This window comes from Micropterus salmoides, unplaced genomic scaffold (genome assembly GCF_014851395.1).
Source record: "Micropterus salmoides isolate LMB-PRFRI ecotype aquatic unplaced genomic scaffold, ASM1485139v1 Ms_hic_scaffold_17, whole genome shotgun sequence".
In the NCBI taxonomy this organism is placed as follows: domain Eukaryota; kingdom Metazoa; phylum Chordata; class Actinopteri; order Centrarchiformes; family Centrarchidae; genus Micropterus; species Micropterus salmoides.
The window spans coordinates 323,159-343,707 of NW_024040817.1; the positions used below are offsets into that span (position 1 = coordinate 323,159).

The 20,549-nt window shown below is 42.0% G+C and overlaps 1 long non-coding RNA gene and 2 gene segments (V, D, J or C); 1 reads left to right on the forward strand and 2 right to left on the reverse strand.

The window, feature by feature from the left end:
* Positions 1–9,269: 9,269 nt before the first annotated feature.
* On the forward strand, positions 9,270–10,732 carry LOC119907448 (the record flags this gene model as incomplete). The annotated part of the segment is given in 2 exon segments: positions 9,270–9,297; positions 10,225–10,732. Coding segments are annotated over 2 exon segments (357 nt in total), but the record flags the coding sequence as incomplete, so codon positions are not given.
* A 2,299-nt stretch (positions 10,733–13,031) lies between these two features.
* On the reverse strand, positions 13,032–18,105 carry LOC119908123. The segment is given in 3 exon segments: positions 13,032–13,202; positions 17,734–17,946; positions 18,054–18,105. Coding segments are annotated over 3 exon segments (384 nt in total).
* Positions 14,607–15,921, reverse strand: LOC119908124. Its single transcript, XR_005445194.1, has 2 exons — positions 15,829–15,921; positions 14,607–15,481 (listed from the first exon to the last, which is right to left on the reverse strand). It is a non-coding gene; the product is annotated as an uncharacterized LOC119908124 (long non-coding RNA).
* Positions 18,106–20,549: the final 2,444 nt, after the last annotated feature.

The following is a 20,549-nucleotide window of genomic DNA, read 5'->3' on the forward strand; positions in this document are numbered from 1 at the left end:
CTTTAATCCCAAGTGTGATTTAATTTAATTTTTCCTATTTTTGCTTTCACCCTAAATGACCAAACTGAAAATTTTAATTTAAGTCTGACTTGAAAGTCAGCTTTCTCCAACCTGACATTCCCTTTTCCTCAACTAGTAAACACACTAGCTGAAACTGTTTAACTGACTGGCTCTGGTCTGCTGTACCAGCTAACACCTGTAGTCCACTTCTGATTTTATTAAACCAAATTGTATAACTGAGTCCATAGATTTGATTTTGATCCTTCTTTTCTTCAGATTCCAACCTTCCAAATTGACTGAAAGGAACATCAACAGCTCCAGGAAGCTATAGAAGCAACACCCATTTATTTTTGTATTTTTATGCATATCCTCTGAGTTGACACACTTGTTTGTTGTCTGATTTGGACTCACACCAAAGTCCTTAACCAAACCACTTGAGTACCTGCCTGTGAACATGGCAGACCCACGCTTAGTGGCAGCCAGTGGGGGCGACCCACTGGAACACTTTGACTCCATCTTGGCCCACATGACCGAGACCTTGATACCTGGCTACTCAAGCCAACTACAAGGCACCGACGCGGTGAACCTTGAAACAATTTTTGCAGAGCTGGTAACAACTGCTCTAGCCACTTCCTCAAAGGACAAAGCCTTGTCCCAGATGCTAGGAAAACTAGCTATTGTAATGTCTGCCCAGTCTAAGCACACGCACCAGCTTGAACAGCAGCTGGAAAACACCAGGCAGTCACTAAGTGAAGCGGAAGAACGCATCACTGACCTACAGGCTCCTTGCTACCTCCCACAGGAGGGTGGAGTCGATGAGGAGAAAATTGAGCTGCAAGAAAAGGCCAATCAGCTTGAACACTCACTCTTTCAGCAAGAACAGGAGTTAGAGTGGACTAAAAGTAAACTTAAAGACACAACTGAATCCCTTGACCAATCAGAAACCCTCCTTAGACAAGCAGTGGGGGAAATTAAAGAGCTAAAATTACGAGTTAAAGTTTATAGCAAACTTAGAGAAGCTGACCAAAAACGCATGCAAGAAATGCGAAGACAGCTAGAGGATAGGGACAGAGTAACCCAATCCCCGCTACAGCAGGAAAACAAGGAGGAGTTGGCTGATACCAGAAGAGAGTTCCAGCTCTCATGTGAGACAGCCAAACATACTCCCTCCTACAAAACACTCCCACCAGAGAGAGACAAGGCTTGCTCCCCTTTGCCAGCCTCAGGAGGATGGTCTCCACGTCCACTCCCACAACTGATCCCACAGGATCATATGACAGAGCGCCAGAGAAATAGCCCTCCACCTACTCAGGTGAAGACGGCTTACTCCCCCGGCTGCATCCGCCGCCCACTGCTGACCATGACTTAAGCCCCTCTGACAGGGACTTAGACAAAATCGCTCGCCACATAACACGCTTCGAGCCTGAGTCTACAGGCTCAAATGAGACCAGTATCTATCTAAAAGATATTGAATACTACTTGCGGAAATTCCCTGCTGCCACCACTGACGACAAGATATACCTGATCAAGGTGACATCTAGTCGAGAGGTCAGCAGTTTTATTGAACGCCAGCCCAGGTATGTCAGACAAGATTATGACTCACTCTGCCAGGCACTGGTGGAGGAATATTCTGACTTGACAGCACAATCAGGTCTAACGGCTGCACTTGCTGTTAAGCAAGGGAGGCCAGAACCTCCTCAGCAGTACTATAACCGACTCAGACAAGCGTACTTTGGTACCAAAAATGAGCCCGATATGGAGGAAGAGTTGAACTTCAAATATCTTTTTATCCAAACCTCCACCCCACTACCAGTCATCATCTGGGTGTGGCAGCCTGCCCACGCACCCAAACCAGTCGACAGCTACGGGAGTTAGCTACAAAAGGTTTTGAAAAGCAGAGACTCACCATGACGAGGCATTCTGAGCCCCATGGTGTCCTCACTCTCAGCATCAATTCCCTACAGGTGGAGCCAAAACGAGCCCCTGGTCTTGAAACACCTGCGTCAACCTGCATCACCTCCCAGAATTATAGACCAAGCCAGAAGCAGAGGTGCAGCCTGCCTCAGCAAAATGAGCATGGTCGACGTAACTCAGAGCCATCTTGGTCTGAGAAGAGGCAAAATCTGAGGCCTGAAACCCACCTCTTTTCACGGAAGGGGGGACACAAGCAGCACAAATCCCAAAACAATTGGGACAGGCGATCTCAGAGAGCTACACTCCAGAGATCCCACTATAGAGACACAAATAGCGATAACACTGAAAGTGAGTCTGGCACACCCACTTTTAGTAAGGAGGAAATTACAGCGCTTAAGCGCCTGCTCCAAACCCTGTCCAAACAGGAAGACAAGAAGGCAGAGCACTTGGCCACAGCTGCTGCAAAGCCAAAGTCCCCTTCTCCTGACACTTTGTCAAAACGACTGACACGCTCACACAGATGGACTGAGAGAACCGCTCCCTCCAGGACACTCCTGCTGGTACAGTCCGACTCAAGAGAAATCCTCTCACAGAGTCCAAAGCCACTCAGGGCAGTCCGCCCTCCCAACACTTCTTGTGTCACCTTACTGAAAGGGGAGTTTCACGGAAATTCTACCTGCCTGTAACACTTGAAAACACTCTGGTGCAGGAAGCACTTCTTGATTCAGCCGCAGACATCACTGTAATGTCATCAGCCCTCTTCAGGCAGCTACAGGCTATGACCCGCTCCCACCAAGACCTGAAACTACAGACTTGTGACCTTGAGGTCCAGCCACTCGGCCCTGAAAACCTCAATTTGACAGCCATGACATTAGTCCACATGTCTATCGGTCCCATGGACCTCATCCACCCGGTGTATGTCTCACCATTTGACGCCATTCCTCTACTCATTGGCAAAGACTTCCTTAACCTTTTGAGCCACTGCTTGACTTTCAGAACTTGACGATCTGGGCACAGGTGAAACGACCTCTGCGTATCTCACTGTCTGAATACATCACAGAATGAGAAACCCGCCTCTGTTCTTTAGTTACCACTTCAAATGACGCACTGATCCCCAAAACCACTCCACTGGATTGGCCGATCAGCACCGACACTCATGACTGTGAGCTCAGGACTCCAGAGATGGGGCACACGCCTTCTTCCTTGCCTCCTGACCTCTCTACTAAGGAAGTGATTCACACTGAGCCTTCAAAGGCTACTGTCAGCCTTTCTTCTTTGCCGCTTACCAGCGACTCTGTTCCCACAGGCAACATGACAATGACAGACAGATGGGTGCACAAACTGTCACCGCCTTCCCTGTCAACACGTCACCAGAGCCATCCTCCACGACTTTACATAAAGGCATGAGAGGGGGGTCAGACACCACATATAGTCATCCTACAGCTGAACTTACAGCAAACAAACAGGGTGCTGTTAAAGACACACCCCAGCACTCCCAAGCGGATTTGCTCCCCCCACCCACCCTCCCACCCTTATGACTTGCGATGCCACCAGAGCCCAGGCAGCAGGCTTGTCTCTGACAGCCACCCCTGCGCCACAAATGTCAGTCCCTGACTCTCTTGGTGACTCTGACTTAATTCGGCTTCAAACTCTTGATCCCGCCATTAGCAAAATGCTCCTCTGCCTTTCTGACGCAGAGCCTGTCTCCAACACTGAACTTGATTCCATCCCTGGCTTGAAACACCTTTACCTGGTGCGCTCTTCTTTGCGTGTCGTCACGGGCATTCTCTCGTATGTCTCAGACGCCCGCACTTCACCTGCGTTCGTGGTGCCTCAGAGCCACAGGGGGGATGCTCATGCACGCCCATGACTCACCTTACAAAAGCCACAAAGGGTTCAGTGCAACACACAATGCACTAAAACAAGTAGCATATTGGCCAAACATGCAAAAAGATGTAGCAGACTACATCAAAACCTGTAAGGTTTGCTGCCAGTCTCAACCAGCAAAACCATCACACAGAGCCTCCTTACAACGGAGAGGCATTTCTTTTCCCTTGTCAAAGACACAATTTGACAGGAGGGAACCCCTAACTGAACCAGCCAGAGGAAATAAAAACTTCCTCACAGGCCAAAATAATTTGGACAGCACACAAAGATGCAAAGTCTATAACGACCAAAACACGTCTCACAACAAGCTCCGAAGGGGGGACAGAGTTTGTCATCACATCTCTGCTCCACTAAGGAAACAGGACGGCCAGAGAACAGGAAGACTTGCACACAAGTTCTCTCCCCACTGGACCGATCCTTCTGTGGTCACAGACAAACAGTCACCTGTTCTGGACCGAACTAAGCTTCACAAAAATCCCATGGGACTTGTCGGGAACGATAACGTCCTAATAAATTAATAATTAACAGAAATCCTCAATTAGGGACGATAGCTGCTAGTGGTTAAAAGGTCATTAGAGTTCACGTGCGTGCCTTGTAAAACAGAACTTGGAAGCCAGGTATCTTTTACTTCGGTCTGCCACCCACAGCTCTAGCCACTATTCTGTGTCTCCCTGTTGCAATTTAAACCTACCACTAAGTTACCAGTGGCGGTCTTTAACCAATTACCAATTTTCCAAAAATTTCCACCCACCAGGTGGAGCCGCTCAACCTGACCACTTAGTCACAAGTGGGGGTTACTGTCCAAATTTATTGCTCCTTTAACCAATTAAGAATACCTGCTCCAGAGCAGACATCTTCTTGCAGCAACGGCAGAAATAGAATACCACTCAGAACAGTTCCTCTCAGGACTAAAAGCCGCTTCTTTTTATAAAACTTGTTTTTGAAAGGGCTAAGACCCTCAGACAAGTCTGTTAGCCTAAACCAGCTAAACAACCCTCAAGCTCACTGCAGGTTATGGTTCTGAATATCAAAGAATTTCTGAGAAAAATAATGTTGGTCATGCTCACACACGACTTGTCATTATTTTAAGATATTTGTTTTGCTTCCCAAATTAATTTTCCGCTTTACTTTGTTTCAGATGATTAAGTAACACAGCAGGCACCTGCTACTTTAAGACTAGCTAATTGGGGTTACCCTAAGTGACTAGCAGAATTAGTAGCCTTAGAAGGACATCAACCTGATCACAGATGTTGTGTTTTGCCACCTGCTCTGCTCTGCTTGACTCCTTCCACCTCACCAGCATCATCAGCACCTGACCAGCAGTTGACCAACACATCATCAGTACCTGACCAGCAGTGGACCTGCACCTGACAAACCACACTTGTTGTTTCTCATTGCGTCCAAAACGTTACCTATCGGAGGGAACATTTTGGCCGAAGGGGGGACTGTAGTGAACAACGGTGTGGATTTGTGCATTTTACATTGAATGAATGTGGAGCTTCCCTAAATTCCTTTCTCCTCCCCAGAGAAGAAGGGGAGGGGTCAAAGTTGCTTTCTCTAAGTGCTAGCCCGACCATAAAACTGGCACCTTTTTGATTCCGAAGCTGATAACGCGGGGCCTGACTGTTAAACTGACAAAGGGACACGAGCCAGCCATTGGCATCTCCCTGAACAGCCTATCAAAACTGGCCCCCCACACACGTTTCCGTGGCAACTGACCTTATTCTTTGTTTTATTACCACATCAAAGGGATACTCCTTGTCTCACCAAGTGTGACAGTGTCCAGGACAGCTGAACTTTCAATGTAAAAGGACTGCACTCTCCAAAAGACTCAAAGCATCTAATTAAATTGAATTAAATCTTTAGTTACCTGAATACGTTTGCCTCTATTTGAGTAGTTATGTTATTGTTGTTGCTATCTGTTGTTGATATTAGTGCTGAAAAGAAGTTACTTGTGCAATGTTTTTATTATTCAGCAAGACACTCCTTCATCTAATGTAATCAATGCTTGTTCATAATACTTTCTTACAAAATCCCTTTAGAAATGATGACAAAGAAATGTTTTACGATACTCTTAATCGCCAGCTTGAATTTAAGGATGAATCAACAAATTCTCCCAGTTCCTAAGGAGAGACGATCTTTGATTTAATCCAAGCTTTCCTCATGTAACCTGAGCTTCCCCAAGTGGACGAAATAAGTATTACATGCCCTCATCGGAAATGCTGTTAAATGTATAAATATCCTGACCAATAATGTGACAATTGTTTCCTGTTACCAAATGCAAATGCATTGTGGAAAATATTTGATGATAATACGTGCAAATAGATTTCTTTTCTTTAGACATTAAGTTTAGAGTCCCTTGGGAAACCTGAGACGCCCCCTGGGGAACCACGCCCCAGGCAACAAAAGAGCGACACGCGACCTCGCTTCTGGCTCTCTCTTCTCTTCGCTGTTGGCTCTTCCACCCTGCTCGGCCCTCTGGACGTTTCGGCACGAGCAGCGTGCCTCGCCAGGCAACGCCAGCGAAACAAACAGGCCCCTTTGTTCGCCTGAAGCTACACACCTGAAGTGCCGCGACATCATCTGCCTTCAGTTTGTTTATTTTCTTTATTTCTTTTGTTTGTTAAGGTTATCAGTCCGTTAAGTTACACTGGACTAATTCAGGAACGACCAAGTTCCATTTTAAGCCTTTTTCGTGGAAGCCAACTTCACCGAGGTCAGACCAAGCCACGTGGTCTCGCCAGCTACAACGAAGGAAACCTGAAAACAGCCGAATTGCCAGACAGAGGAGGCTTTTTCAATCAGACACGGAGAACCCTGGAGAATCCCTAGCAAAAAGCCAGGATCGGCAGCTAGCGAGGGACCCGTGCAACAGGCCAAAAGCAGGCTGTCCACAAGCAGTAAGACTTAACACACGTCCTGTGATCAGATGTCCATTTTAACTCTACTCCTAAATTATGACATTAGTTTACTTTCATTAGCTCTTCTATGCCGTATTAGTCAAATGCTTCCCACAATCGAACCTCCAGGCTCATTATTCAGCAAATGTTTATGTTCCCTGTATCCAACCGTCTTTTTATCACCTTAGTTAGAGAACCCAACGAGGGTTAAAATGAAGGGCAACTGGACTTGGTTGAAGATTATCTTCAACCAAGAAGATTATCTTCAACCAAGTCCAGTTGCCCTTCATTTTAACCCTCGTTGGATAACTATGACCTGGATGACTGAGAATCTTCATAGACATCTTAGTTAGAGAATAAATTCACTGTAATATAACCAAGAGCTGTGTGTGTTGCCTATTTATAGTTCCTGCCAAGAGAATTGACCCTTTAGATATGAGACTGACTGACTGATTTAAGATAATTGAGCGATTATTAACTAACTGATCACTAGTAATAATTGTATAATTATTCAAAACTACCTAGAGGTCCGGAGACTCGAGGATTATAACAACTCCGGTGGTGCCCTTAACGAGGAAATTTTGATTTTATGAATAAAAATTCATAATTGGGTACCAATTCTTATAAATTTATTAAAATGCATAACTAATAAATTTAGGTCTACTACACTGGACAGGTCACCAGTCCATCGCAGGGCCAAAGTGGACATGAAGTCCTAAAGATGCAGAAATTTGAAAATCTACATTTCCATCAAAATGACTCCATCTGCTAAGAAAGATCATGTGATGTGATTGAAAGCTCCACAACAGTTAGTGGATGGATGTTGTGGTGAGTTTTCTTTTTTTTTTTGCCGTTTCCAAGTTTAAGAATAAACATTTAGTCTCAGTGTTTAGTGTTTAGTCTCGGAGTTTAGATTGCATGTTGGAGAAAATGTGTTATTCGATATTCTATATATAGTATATGCAGATATAGTTATATCAAGGAGGTTACTTCTTTCTTTTGAATTTTTATTATTTAAGTTGATATTTAGCTTTGCTATAGATAACATGCGTTTATATATTTAAAACACTTTTTTGTGCTTTCAGGGATGTATTGATTTTGTTTGGACAGTCTCTGATCCTGAATGTTTTTGATGACGATCTGTGTCTTCATATTTTCAATTAAATGTACATAGTTGAAATTGCTTTAATCCAGTATGAGTTTGAGGTCAAAGACTTTTCTTATCTGCTTTCCCAGGCTGGCTACTCTGGATTATTTGGCAAATCAGAAAAGAGAGTGGGATTATAAAAAGATCTGAATAGATGGTGAGAAGCTGTGATGGACAAAGTAATTTGATTTCATATTTTTTTGTAATATTATTTTGCTACATATTCATTGGTGGTTAAAGCAAAAGTTGTGAAATCTTGAACCTCATAGATGACGTGTGTGTGTGTTTGTGTGTGTGTGTGTGTGTCCTCAGTGAAGTGTATCAGTCTCTGCAGTAGCTTCCAGCTGCAGCAGTCAGTTCAGTTTCTGTTCAGTCTGACTGAGGGAGGTTTTTGTACGACGCTTTTTCACTGTGTGAACACATACTGACTGTTAGCAATGAATTCACCCAGACAGTAGTAAACTGCTGCATCTTCAGCCTGGACTCCACTGATGGTCAGAGTGAAGTCAGTTTTGATCCACTGCCTGTAAAACGATCTGGAATCCCTGATGCTCGAGTGCTAGCATAGTAAATGAGGAGTTTAGGCGTTTCTCCATCTCTCTGTTGGTACCAGAATAGGTCCTCTCCATCATCTACCCTATGACTGGTCGTACATCTGATAGAGACGGAGCCTCCCAGAGCAGAGCTCACTGCTCCAGGCTGAGTCACTGTGTACTGACCTCTGGACTCTGAGGATACAGAGACAAAAACATAAAGCAGAGTCATGGTTTTGTGGGCTTCATTTCAGAGGGACGGATGTTCATAGAGGAGAGGAGTTTGATTCTCTGGACTTTACCTGTGAAGCAGCAGCAGAGGAGAGTCCAGATGAGGACGCAGATCAAAGTCATGTTTTTGATGAGGAGGATTTCTGTGGCTTCTGTTGTCATGAAGGACAGCTGTCAGTCATCCAGTGTTCAACTCTCAGGACTATAAACTCTCCCAGAGCACTGGAGCATGGTGCTGCTGATGCAAAGTGGCTCTCTATGGAAATGCTCTGACTGACTCCAGCAGGGACTTGGATTATTCTGATAATGCTGATCAGTGGATCAATCAGTTTATCAGAGTATTCATCTGAAATGGTTTAAAATCTTTTTTACATGATTTTGGTTTCATGCTACAAGATATATTTTGTTTCAAAATATCTTCTGCCTAAATTGCCACAGAACAAATATAGAAATTGAATTTAACATTAATATATCTAAGACATCCATCCTGGAAATTTGTGTGGCTGTGTTAATTTTACATTTCAGCTGATAAAATATTACAATCAGACACTATTTTTGTTGAGTTTGTTTGTGTCAAAGTCAGAGAGCCGTGTCTCTCTACAGTGAGAGGTTTTTGTACGGCGGCTCAATGAGTTTGTATCACTGTGGTTGACTTTTGGTGGAGGAACCAGACTGGATGTTGGAAGTAAGTTTCTGCTCAAATACTAAATACAATATTATCAAATCCTGCTTAAAATTAAACTTTTCAATGTTTAAGGCAGATAAATATATCTTGTTTTAATTATAAAACTTTTATTGTTCATGTTTTTATTTCTCTTCCTTTACCATGGAGGCTAACTCAGAGCAGCTTAACTAAACTGTTCCTCACACAGTCCTGTCAAAATGAAATATAATCAACTTGGAAGTGGAAAAAATATAAAACTTTAATCTTAATGTAAAAATGTTGAGTTTAGTTTAAAATGTTCTCAACAATAATGGCTGTTGTTGTGATTAAATACAATTCACTTTCATGTAAAACTGAAGTAAAGACAAATATGAGTGTTTTAAAAATGTTGCCTATTGTTATGAATTTGAAAAAAGAATACAATATTTCCATATTAATAGTGAAAGGACAACTGGCACTACTTTCAACACAGTGGTCAGTGTATCTGTCAGTAAGTGAAGTGATACAGCTGAGCAGTGATACCTGTGTGACTGAATTTGCACTTGAAAATTAACGACGTTTAAACTGTATCTAGTGGTTCAACTCATCATTATAGCTGTTAATGTAAGTGAAGAAACACTTTGAAATCACGATGAAGAACATCTGATTGTTGTTAGATCATTTCTGTTTTGTTTTCCACAAAATAATCTATTGTATTGTCAAGTTTCTTGATGATCTTGATAAGATAGTTTGTTATTTTATTTCCACTGTAGTTTAATATATTTCAGGTCGTTCTGTATGATGATTCTCTCTGTGCTGATTTGCATGAGAGGCTTCTTAAAGGGAAGTGAAACAATGTGTGAGTGAGTGACTGGTGGAGCAGAAAAACCATCTGACAGAAACTCCTTAAAGGAGAAAATCAGCTCTCACACAGTAAAGGTGTCCTCTAAGCTGATTGGTGTCTCCTAGGTGATGTCCGTCCCACCCTGACGGTGCTGCCCCCCTCCAGTGAGGAGCTGCAGCAGGGGAAGGCCACGCTCATGTGCCTGGCCAACAAGGGCTTCCCCTCAGACTGGAGTCTGGCCTGGAAGGTGGACGGCAGCAGCAGCAGCAGCAGCTGGGAGGAGAGCAGGAGCCCCGGGGTGCTGGAGAAGGACGGCCGCTACAGCTGGAGCAGCACCCTGAGGCTCCCTGCAGACCAGTGGAGGAAGGTGGGCTCTGTGACCTGTGAGGCCACCCAGGGCTCCCAGGCTCTGGTCTCAGAGACGCTGAGGAGAGACCAGTGTTCCCAGTCCTGACCTGAATCACTGGGACTCTGCTACTGGTTTTACTCTGCTCTCTGAACTCTGTAACTCTCTCTGTGTCTGTGTCTCTTTCTTTCCTTAAGTCATTCTCTAATCACATGTTTCATGGTTAAAGTTTGTTTACTGGATTTAATTTGGATTATTTCAACACAATAAAGACCAGTTCATTCAAATTTGTTGTTTTCATTTCTGTTATAGTGACTGTACTCTGTTACTCTGTCATCAGATCATATTAACAATATTCAACTTTAAGTAGTGAAGCTTCATTGATGTAATAATGCTCATGCTGTAAACACTGTAAGAAAATAAAAAAGTTATTTCAAATTAAATAATATTTCATGATAGTTTTATTTTTTACCAACAAAGATACATTTTCCTTCATTTTATCAGTGCAGGATTATATCTGAGGTAATTTCTTCTTCTCCTTGAGTCTCACCTTACAGAGTCTCTGTTTAGCAGAGACACTGTAAAGTTTCTCTTTATAGCTGCATTAAGAGAACTTTCTAAATGCAGGTATAAACAAGGTGTGAATGAAAGAATGAAAGCGGGTGTTTTCATGAATTCATTTAAATGTAGTTTGTACAAATCTACATTACTCAATACGTTTCAAGGATTAAAAATGAAATTAAAGTACTTTCAACATGAGATGGTTCTTATCTCAGATTTTCAAACCAAAGATTTTATGTCAGTGTTGCATATACCACACAGTGACACATTGGTCTATTCTGATGAAGCATGCAGGGTGAAACAGTAAACACAAATATCAAATTTCCATCACATACTCCTCCCTTGTGAGCATTCTTTGATCACTCAAGAATATACAGCATTACAAAAAGATCATCAGGTCATAGAAAGGCATCATGATGTAATCTACACCAGTTTAACCAAGAAAACGAATCTGGGTCCTTCCTTTCATCACAGTTCTGCTGCTGCAACAATGGCATGTTCACTTGTTCATGGAGTGTGATCATTTGAATAGACACACATTTATCAATAGCTCTTACAGTCAAACCTCTGGCACATGGAATAATGCAACATCCACAGAGAGGTAACAGCGCTACAGCAATCATTAGGCCTGCTAGTATGGGCATCACTAAGGCTTTTTATTTAGCAAATACAGAATCAGACCAGTCAAACATATTAGTGTCCACTTCAGAGTTCTCTGCAAGTTCTTCTCGTAGCGAACGCATTCCTTCCAGCACTGGGGTCACCGAACCATCTGGAGCTGTATTGTTGGGCACAAACGTACAAGAGGAGTTATTAAAATTATCCAAGCATCCCAGCCTCTTTGGGTGCTTCTCTTGCCTCTAACACTGCTATGTGATGTCAATGCCTGTGTGTAGTTCACTGTGGTGTTCTGTTGTGGTGGCTTTTGTGCATCATGCTTGTGATCTAAGAACTGCAACAGAGGCACTGTTAATGCTATTGCAATGGCAGCAAACATCTGTGTTGTTCCTCGTAGGCCCACATGTCTGGGTGCCTGACTGGGTCCCATGGATGTCTCCTTCCAGAGACAAACATGCTACTCACTCTTAAGTCAGCAGTGGTGAGACCAGGAGTTTTTCCACTAGCTCCCTTGTGTTGATGTTTGCTGTCTAACAGCCTTTGAGTCCGAGACAAAGGGTGCCTAAGCGTTCCCAATCCCTCCTTCACTCACAACACAAGGTCAGGGAAAACAGTGGTGCAGTTGCTGATTGTGCACGCTTGTTGATCTGTAACTGTTCTGGTGCAGGCACCTTCCTGCAGTGGCTGGTATGTATCCATGTAGCTCTTTCAGCCTCCACAACCACCACAAAACCTCCTGGCGGGAGACTGCATCGGCTTTGTTGCTGGAGAGGGAAAAACTTCTATCCATTTTGGAAACATATCAACTATCATCAACAGTACTTTTTTGCCTTTGCTTGGGTTTAGTTAAAAACCTCCCTCATAAGGTGGTTAAACGGTTCATCTGGTGGTGGATGTGCTGCTAATGAAACCTGTAATCCCCTCCCTGTGTTGTGTCTTAGGCAGATTGAGCATGTTTGACAAAAGTTGTGAGGGTGTGTTGTGAAACCTTTCACGAACCAGTGGCAGTTTCCTAAACTCTTTGTGGTTATCATTCATCACCAATGTAGGCTGTTCAAGCTCATCAGCATTTACTAATAAATTAATATATTATTACTTTGTTTTTTTTTACCTTCAATGTGCTTAAGTTTTTATTTTTCTGTGAGAAATTGTGACTCACCCACTGTGTGTGTGTCCCAGTTGTTTCCTGTCACTAGCGTCCGTCCCGCCCCCTCCAGCTCAGTCCATTTGGATCTGTTTTGTATCTGTCCAGACAATCTCTGTGCACCAATGTCCATTTTTGTCTGAAAGGCCTGGACAGCCACTGATCAACACTGGCCTCTTAACGGCTGGGAGCACAGTGTGTGTGTGTGTGTGTGTCCTCAGTGAAGTGTATCAGTCTCTGCAGTAGCTTCCAGCTGCAGCACTCAGTTCAGTTTCTGTTCAGTCTGACTGAGGGAGGTTTTTGTACGACGCTTTTTCACTGTGTGAACACATACTGACTGTTGATATAGTGTTGACTCTGACAGTAGTAAACTGCTGCATCTTCAGTCTGGACTCCACTGATGGTCAGAGTGAAGTCAGAGTTTGATCCACTGCCTGTAAAACAATCTGGAATCCCTGATAGTAGCTGATTTGCAAGTTTAACAAGCAGTTTAGGTGTTTCTCCATCTCTCTGTTGGTACCAATGTAAATAGTGGTATGGGCTGCTATAATAAACATTCTGACTGGTCCTACATCTGATGGAGACGGAGGCTCCCAGAGCAGAGCTCACTGCTCCAGGCTGAGTCACTGTGACCTGGCCTCTGGACTCTGAGGATACAGAGACAAAAACATAAAGCAGCGTCATGGTTTTGTGGGCTTCATTTCAGAGGGACGGATGTTCATAGAGGAGTTTGATTCTCTGGACTTTACCTGTGAAGCAGCAGCAGAGGAGAGTCCAGATGAGGACGCAGGTCAAAGTCATGTTTTTGATGAGGAGGATTTCTGTGGCTTCTGTTGTCATGAAGGACAGCTGTCAGTCATCCAGTGTTCAACTCTCAGGACTATAAACTCTCCCAGAGCACTGGAGCATGGTGCTGCTGATGCAAAGTGGCTCTCTATGGAAATGCTCTGACTGACTCTAGCAGGGACTTGTATGTGAAATATAGTCATCATATACATAACAAACCAACTTCTACCAGTACAAATTATTTTTTAGCACTATTGTTACTGCTCTGTATAAAAATTTGTAAGATGACTGCTTCTGTTTTTTCTAATGGAGTTATTGCACATTCCAATTCTAATGCTGTGTCAGTACCAGAACAGGTAGAGGTTACAAAGAACTGTCAGTCACCTGCTGTGCTGTGGAAACACCTTGATACTGATGTGTGAATTTTAATGCTTCATTTGCAACACTTCATTTGCTGTCAGTGAACCCAGACTGGATGTTAACTGTAAGTAAATTTGACTCTTTTAATAACCAAAGTTAAATTTCATAACTGTAGACATTGCTGTATTTTTGCTGTTGCAATGATTCTTGAATGCGCTACATTATGTCCTCCAACAGATTAAAATCTTCTTCAGTTAACCAGTTTTGTATCACAAGAATTAAATTTCAGCAGTTTCAAGATATGTTTTCGGTCTGACAAAAAAAAAGTAATTTTCATGTTTTAATTGATCTATGTGAAGATTATTGTAAAATGTATTTTTTCAACCTTACATGTTTGTCATTTGCTTATTAAAGGTTCAGTGTACAATATTTAGGAGGATCTTTTGACAGAAATGCAATATAATATCCATAACTATGTTTTCAGTAGTGTATAAAGAACTTACATGATGAACCGTTATGTTTTTATCACCTTAGAATGAGCCATTTCTATCTATCTACACTGAGGGTCCTCTTACGTGGAAGTCGTCATGTTTTTACAGTAGCCCAAACGGAGAAACTGCTCTACAGACTGTGTTTCGTCACTACATTGAATAAGTCTGAAAAACAAGCAGAAGAAAAAGTAATGATAGTAGTAGTTTTAGCAGTAGTAGGGTTTATTAGAAGAGAAGCGAAATTCTGACAAATGGAGGACCACACATATTATTTAACCCAAGAGCCGACCTAACATGTCGGCCACCGTAGCTTCTCCTGCATGCTTGGAAAAGAAGGGCTGAGCGGTGACTGATGGTGCATTCATGTGGTGTTGGAATAATTGGATTTATTTTCAATTTCCTTTATTGAAAAAAAGAAGAGTGAAGTGTAAATGGGACATAAAAAAGTATAGAAAACAGCAAATATAAGAAGACACAAAAAACACTTTGCCAGGGGTAGTCTGTATCATATATAAACATTAAAAGAGGACCATGTGTTGAAAGTTTTCACAGCCTTTTTGTTGTTGGATTTAGAAATTAAATTGCTCTGATAATGCTAATCTAACACATCTTTGTAGTAGCGTCCATGTTGATTCCACATTCCGACAAAAGAGCGCATGAACACACCAGAAGTCGGAAGAACGACTTCACAACTCGGGAAATGGGACCATCCGAGGAGCACGTGAATGCACAGTGAGCCGTTGGTTGCAAACTGCCACCCTCACCACGAAATGCAACTAAAACTTATACACTGAACCTTTAAACATGAATGCATCATAGAAACAAAATGTCATTTTAACTTCTTTAAATTTGTAGTGAAACCTGTTTGTTGCCATGGTTCAGCAGTGATGCCTGCCTTATGCCAAGGTTACTGAGCTCAGCAGATGAGAAGAGAAACGCTTCTTTCACATATGTCTCAATGTCAAGTGTTTTTTAACTGCGAGGTGTCCACACTTGACAAGGACCAGACTTCGGATTTCACTCAGAATAATTTATTTGAATAATTGAACAGGAGTTGAACAGTATAGGTGAAAAACCTTTAAACACAGAAATAAAAAGCATTTTGAATAAACAGGTATTTCCACAGTAAACACAAGTCAAGGTAAATATTTCAAAAACGGTAAGTATATTTAAATTCAATATTATTCTTCACATTTCACCAAACTAATTATGCATTTTAATTAATCTTTAACAAACCAATTTTGGCTTACTATTTAAGCATTCTTTTACACAAATTAGGTAGAAAACCCACACATTTTAACCATATGTATCCATGCATTTGAACATAGTTTCTCCCTCTCTTCAACCATGCAGTGACAACTTTAACACACCCATATTAACACCTAAACAGAAAAAGATTTAAACAACGTTCAAGTGAGCTTACCGATAGCCCGTCAAATCAAAAGTCTCATTCCCCGCAGTGGATGTGTGCTGCTCATTCCGTCGTGTCAGTCCCTTTCCACCAGCCAAATGACTGCGTTATATGGTCCCGCTGATTGAAGTGTGTGCGAGCTTCTGATTGCTCAATCTAATTCACCTGGTCGAGGGTGCGCCAGGGCGCGCACGCACGGTCACACGCGGCTGCCGATGCAGAGCGGGGCGGCACGCAGGTGAGACGGCATGCAGGAGGAGGCGGGCACACGGGAGACAGGCGCACCTCTGCCAGATCAGCGCGACACTCAATATCTGGCAATCTTTAACTCTCATTTGTAATTTATTGAATATTTACTGCATGTTGTTATGCTCTTTATTGTTGATCAATAAGGCCAAAAAGTTTTATCCAAATTCATGAAAACTTCACATTTGCTCTCTGTCTCTCTCTGGTTCTGTCTTTTTCCCTTTACACGTTTTAACATTAAGTGTTCTTGCCTGTTGTATTATTGGTGGTTTTAATAGTTCAACACAATAAAAAATCTCATCAAATACTGCTTTCCTTGTGGATTATATTTATAAAATTGACATGTCATGATTTTCTTTTTGTTGCCATACATCTAATAATAGGACCAGTCATTTGAATAAGGTATGAAGACACAATAATAGCAAGAATGTCTTTTTTTAATGTCACTTGTTCATACTTTAATTACTGGGGTACCACTAACTATAAAGCATGTTAATATAAAACCGCCATTTATCTCGTATCACAGGAGATTCCTCTTAATGAAGATTTATATGTTGTTTAGACCTAATTTGTAGCCAGAAATGATGGTAAGTTTTATTTCTCTGAATAAATATAAGAATATCAGGAATTTTATTTTTAGCAACAGAAATAAAGAGCAGGATATAATCAGCATAAAGTGATACAACATGACTGTGAGATTTTAACCCCAGGAATGTTTTAAATAACAGGCCCAATAAAAGGGATGACAACTCAGTCTGTGTATGTAAATAAAGACCTATTCATCTCATCAGTGGTGTCCAATTACAGGAATAACTACTGTCTTTGTTTTTAATAATCACATTCCATTAGAGACCGGGTTTACCACAGGGTCAGATAACTAGTATTTTATAAGATCAGGGGATAATAAAAAAAGGCATTAAGGACCATGTACAGAACACATCTGATAGTTTTGTCAGTACAACCAGACAGTGTTTATCTGTTATCCTAAAGCAGGTAGTGGTGTGAAAGGAGTCCATTTTAACAGAAGCAGTAAGTCTGTGCTACATGTTGTTCTTCACATCTGCCCTCTCTGTCCTGCTCTGCCATCTTTGGTTATGAAGGTTTCTGGTGCTGATGTGTGTCCATATTTTATTTTCACTTGAAATAGTTGAAAAACCTGTGATCCAGTGAGAGGCTGAGGTCAAAGGTCATAACCAATACCTTTCTCGTTAACTGTCCCAGTTTGGCTCTTTTTTATTAATTGTCAAACCAGACAAGACAATAGGATTATAATGAGATATGGATGAATGGTGAGAAGCTGTGATGGAGAAATTTATTTGATTTTCACTAAGATATTTTTAATCATTGTAGTGATACATGTTCATAGGTGGTTAGTTCAAACATGTTGAAATGTTCAATCTATTTGAAGAAAATGTGTGCGTACTGTATGTGTGTGTGTGTGTGTGTGTGTGTCCTCAGTGAAGTGTATCAGTCTCTGCAGTAGCTTCCAGCTGCAGCAGTCACTTCAGTTTCTGTTCTGTCTGACTGAGGGAGGTTTTTGTACGACGCTTTTTCACTGTGTGAACACAGCTTGACTGTTGATAGAGTGAAAACTCTGACAGTAGTAAACTGCTGCATCTTCAGTCTGGACTCCACTGATGGTCAGAGTGAAGTCAGAGTTTGATCCACTGCCTGTAAAACGATCTGGAATCCCTGATGCTCGAGTGCTAGCACGATAAATGAGGAGTTTAGGACTTTCTCCATCTCTCTGTTGGTACCAGTGTAAATAGTGGTAGTTGCTCCAAACATAAACATCCTGACTGGTCCTACATCTGATGGAGACGGAGCCTCCCAGAGCAGAGCTCACTGCTCCAGGCTGAGTCACTGTGACCTGGCCTCTGGACTCTGAGGATACAGAGACAAAAACATAAAGCAGCGTCATGGTTTTGTGGGCTTCATTTCAGAGGGACGGATGTTCATAGAGGAGAGGAGTTTGATTCTCTGGACTTTACCTGTGAAGCAGCAGCAGAGGAGAGTCCAGATGAGGACGCAGATCAAAGTCATGTTTTTGATGAGGAGGATTTCTGTGGCTTCTGTTGTCATGAAGGACAGCTGTCAGTCATCCAGTGTTCAACTCTCAGGACTATAAACTCTCCCAGAGCACTGGAGCATGGTGCTGCTGATGCAAAGTGGCTCTCTATGGAAATGCTCTGACTGACTCCAGCAGGGACTTGGATTACTCTGATGATTCTGTCTAGCAATGGATCAATACTCACATTTTGTGTCTGATATTTAAAATGTGATGTGTTCACAGGGACATGTTGTTTTTTGTTTTTTGTTTTATCAGTTTGTTTGAAAATGTCACGCTCTGCCGGTTGGCCATCCTTGGTGTTGCACTTTTGTGTTTAGTTAGTGTTATTTTGGTCTGTTGGGTTTTGGGGGTCTGTCTTGTCTTTCGTCTAGTGTTCGGTAACCCTTGTCATGTCTGTTACCCCAGTGATCCCTCTGCATGTCTGTCTCTGTTTTCCCCTGCGCTCTCTCTCTCTCTCTCTCTCTCTCTCTCTCTCTCTCTCTCTCTCTCTGTCCCTACCTGTGCCTCGTTAGCCTCATGTCTTTCACCTATGTTGCTCCCGCCCTGCTCGTTAGTCCCTGTGTATATATACCTGGTGTTTCTGTCTTGTCTTTGTCTGGTCATTGTTGATGTTACCCCCCAGTCTGTTGTGTGTTTACTCTCTGCCTGCCTGTAACCAGCCTTGCTTGTCTCGTCTCCCTGTACTTTTGGATTTCTGTTATTCAGCCACTCACCTGTAAGTGTGCTCGCTTTTGGTTATATTAAAACCTTTCGTTGAACTATACCTGCTCCGCTCTGTATCCTGCGTTTGGGTCCTCCAACCTGCCTCCACACCACAATCGTGACAGAAAAAGTAGTTCAGTAGTTAACATTGTCATTTGAATATTTCATTGTTGATTCTTAGGTACATGAAATGGACAAACATACCATCTTCATGTAGGAGGTTTTTGCTTGAGACAGGAAATATTTACAGTCTTCACTATATGTGAAATATTTAAAGAATAAAGAAAATACATAAGAGGAAAACTGTGCCTGTTACTACTTTTTATCTTTAGTCCTGAAAACCATCTGTTGTCATGGTTCAGCAGTGATGCCTATCGGTTGCCATGGTTACTGAGTTCAGAGAGGGAAGTGAAACCAGTTTCATCCAATCTGAGGAAGATCGACACACTAGCAGCCTCCTCTCCTGAGTCGAGTCGTCCCAGAACACTGAGGAGAAGCTCTCTGTGTCTTAAAACAATAACAAAATTATAAACATCGATTCCATTGTGTTCAATAACTGCTGAGATACGTTCTGGTGAAATTTCATTATTTGAGTAGACTACTTAAATTTCATACGTTATATGACACAAGCTATCTATCAAAACACAATTATCACAGACTCAGAACTACAACAAAGGGTATTTTTTTGTCATATTCCCATGTGTAGTGTTCAGTTGTAATCCAGTGCTGCTCTCTCGTGGAATTGTCATTGTACTACACATGATTTTCAAGTCACTTGAGGTATTTTTGTGTCTTTTTAATGCAAGCAACAAAAAGAGCATATTTATCGCACTGCAATGACAAATAAAGTTTGTAATGTGCAGCAACACGAAGGAGGTTAACCCTGGCTGCTAGCACAGCTTTAGGGTTAACTGGTCGACATGCACATAATCAATAACTTAAGTTTAGGCACACATTCTGTGATGGTTGTGGTAAGGGTAAGTGGCTTCGGGGAGCTGTCAAGAGTAACATAGCTAGCTAGCTTGCTAGCCAGCTAGCTGGCAGTATCAAAGTAGTCCTAGAAATGCAATTCCGGTCCTAAGATTGCGATCCTGAAAATTCAGCCTTCGGTTCTGCAGCTACATACTACTCCAAAAATGGTCAAAATAAGAGATTCTATTGGTGGGTTTGACTGACCAATCATGGGTTTGCATTGACTGCTTCAACTCCGAGCAGCCCTCAATTGTGACGTGTAACGTTAACAAAATAAAACTGTGACGTTGCATAATCAACAATAAGCCTGTAATCTGTTTTTAACTTACAGAGCACAAACATGTAGCCTAATGTACAATGCATCTACAATTAATGACTTATTATAAGCTTATAAACTACTGTAAGTCAACAAACCCTGTTGACTCTCAAACCCAGTGTAAAGTTAACTAAATAAAACTGTTAAGTTACAAGGTCAACAATAAAGCTATAACCTGTTTTTAACTTACAGAGCACAACCATAATGTGCAATGCAACCAATGGCAGCGTAAACTACTGTAAGTCAACACATCCTGCACACTCTCAAACCAGTGTAACGTTATAACTAAATAAAACTGTAAGGTTACATGATCAACAATAAACCTGTAACCTCTTTCTAGCCAACGGCAATAATTAATTAAGGTGATGGCAGCTAGTGGGAAGTAATAATTACGTTAATTGACCACCACAAGTTTTGCAAGTAAAC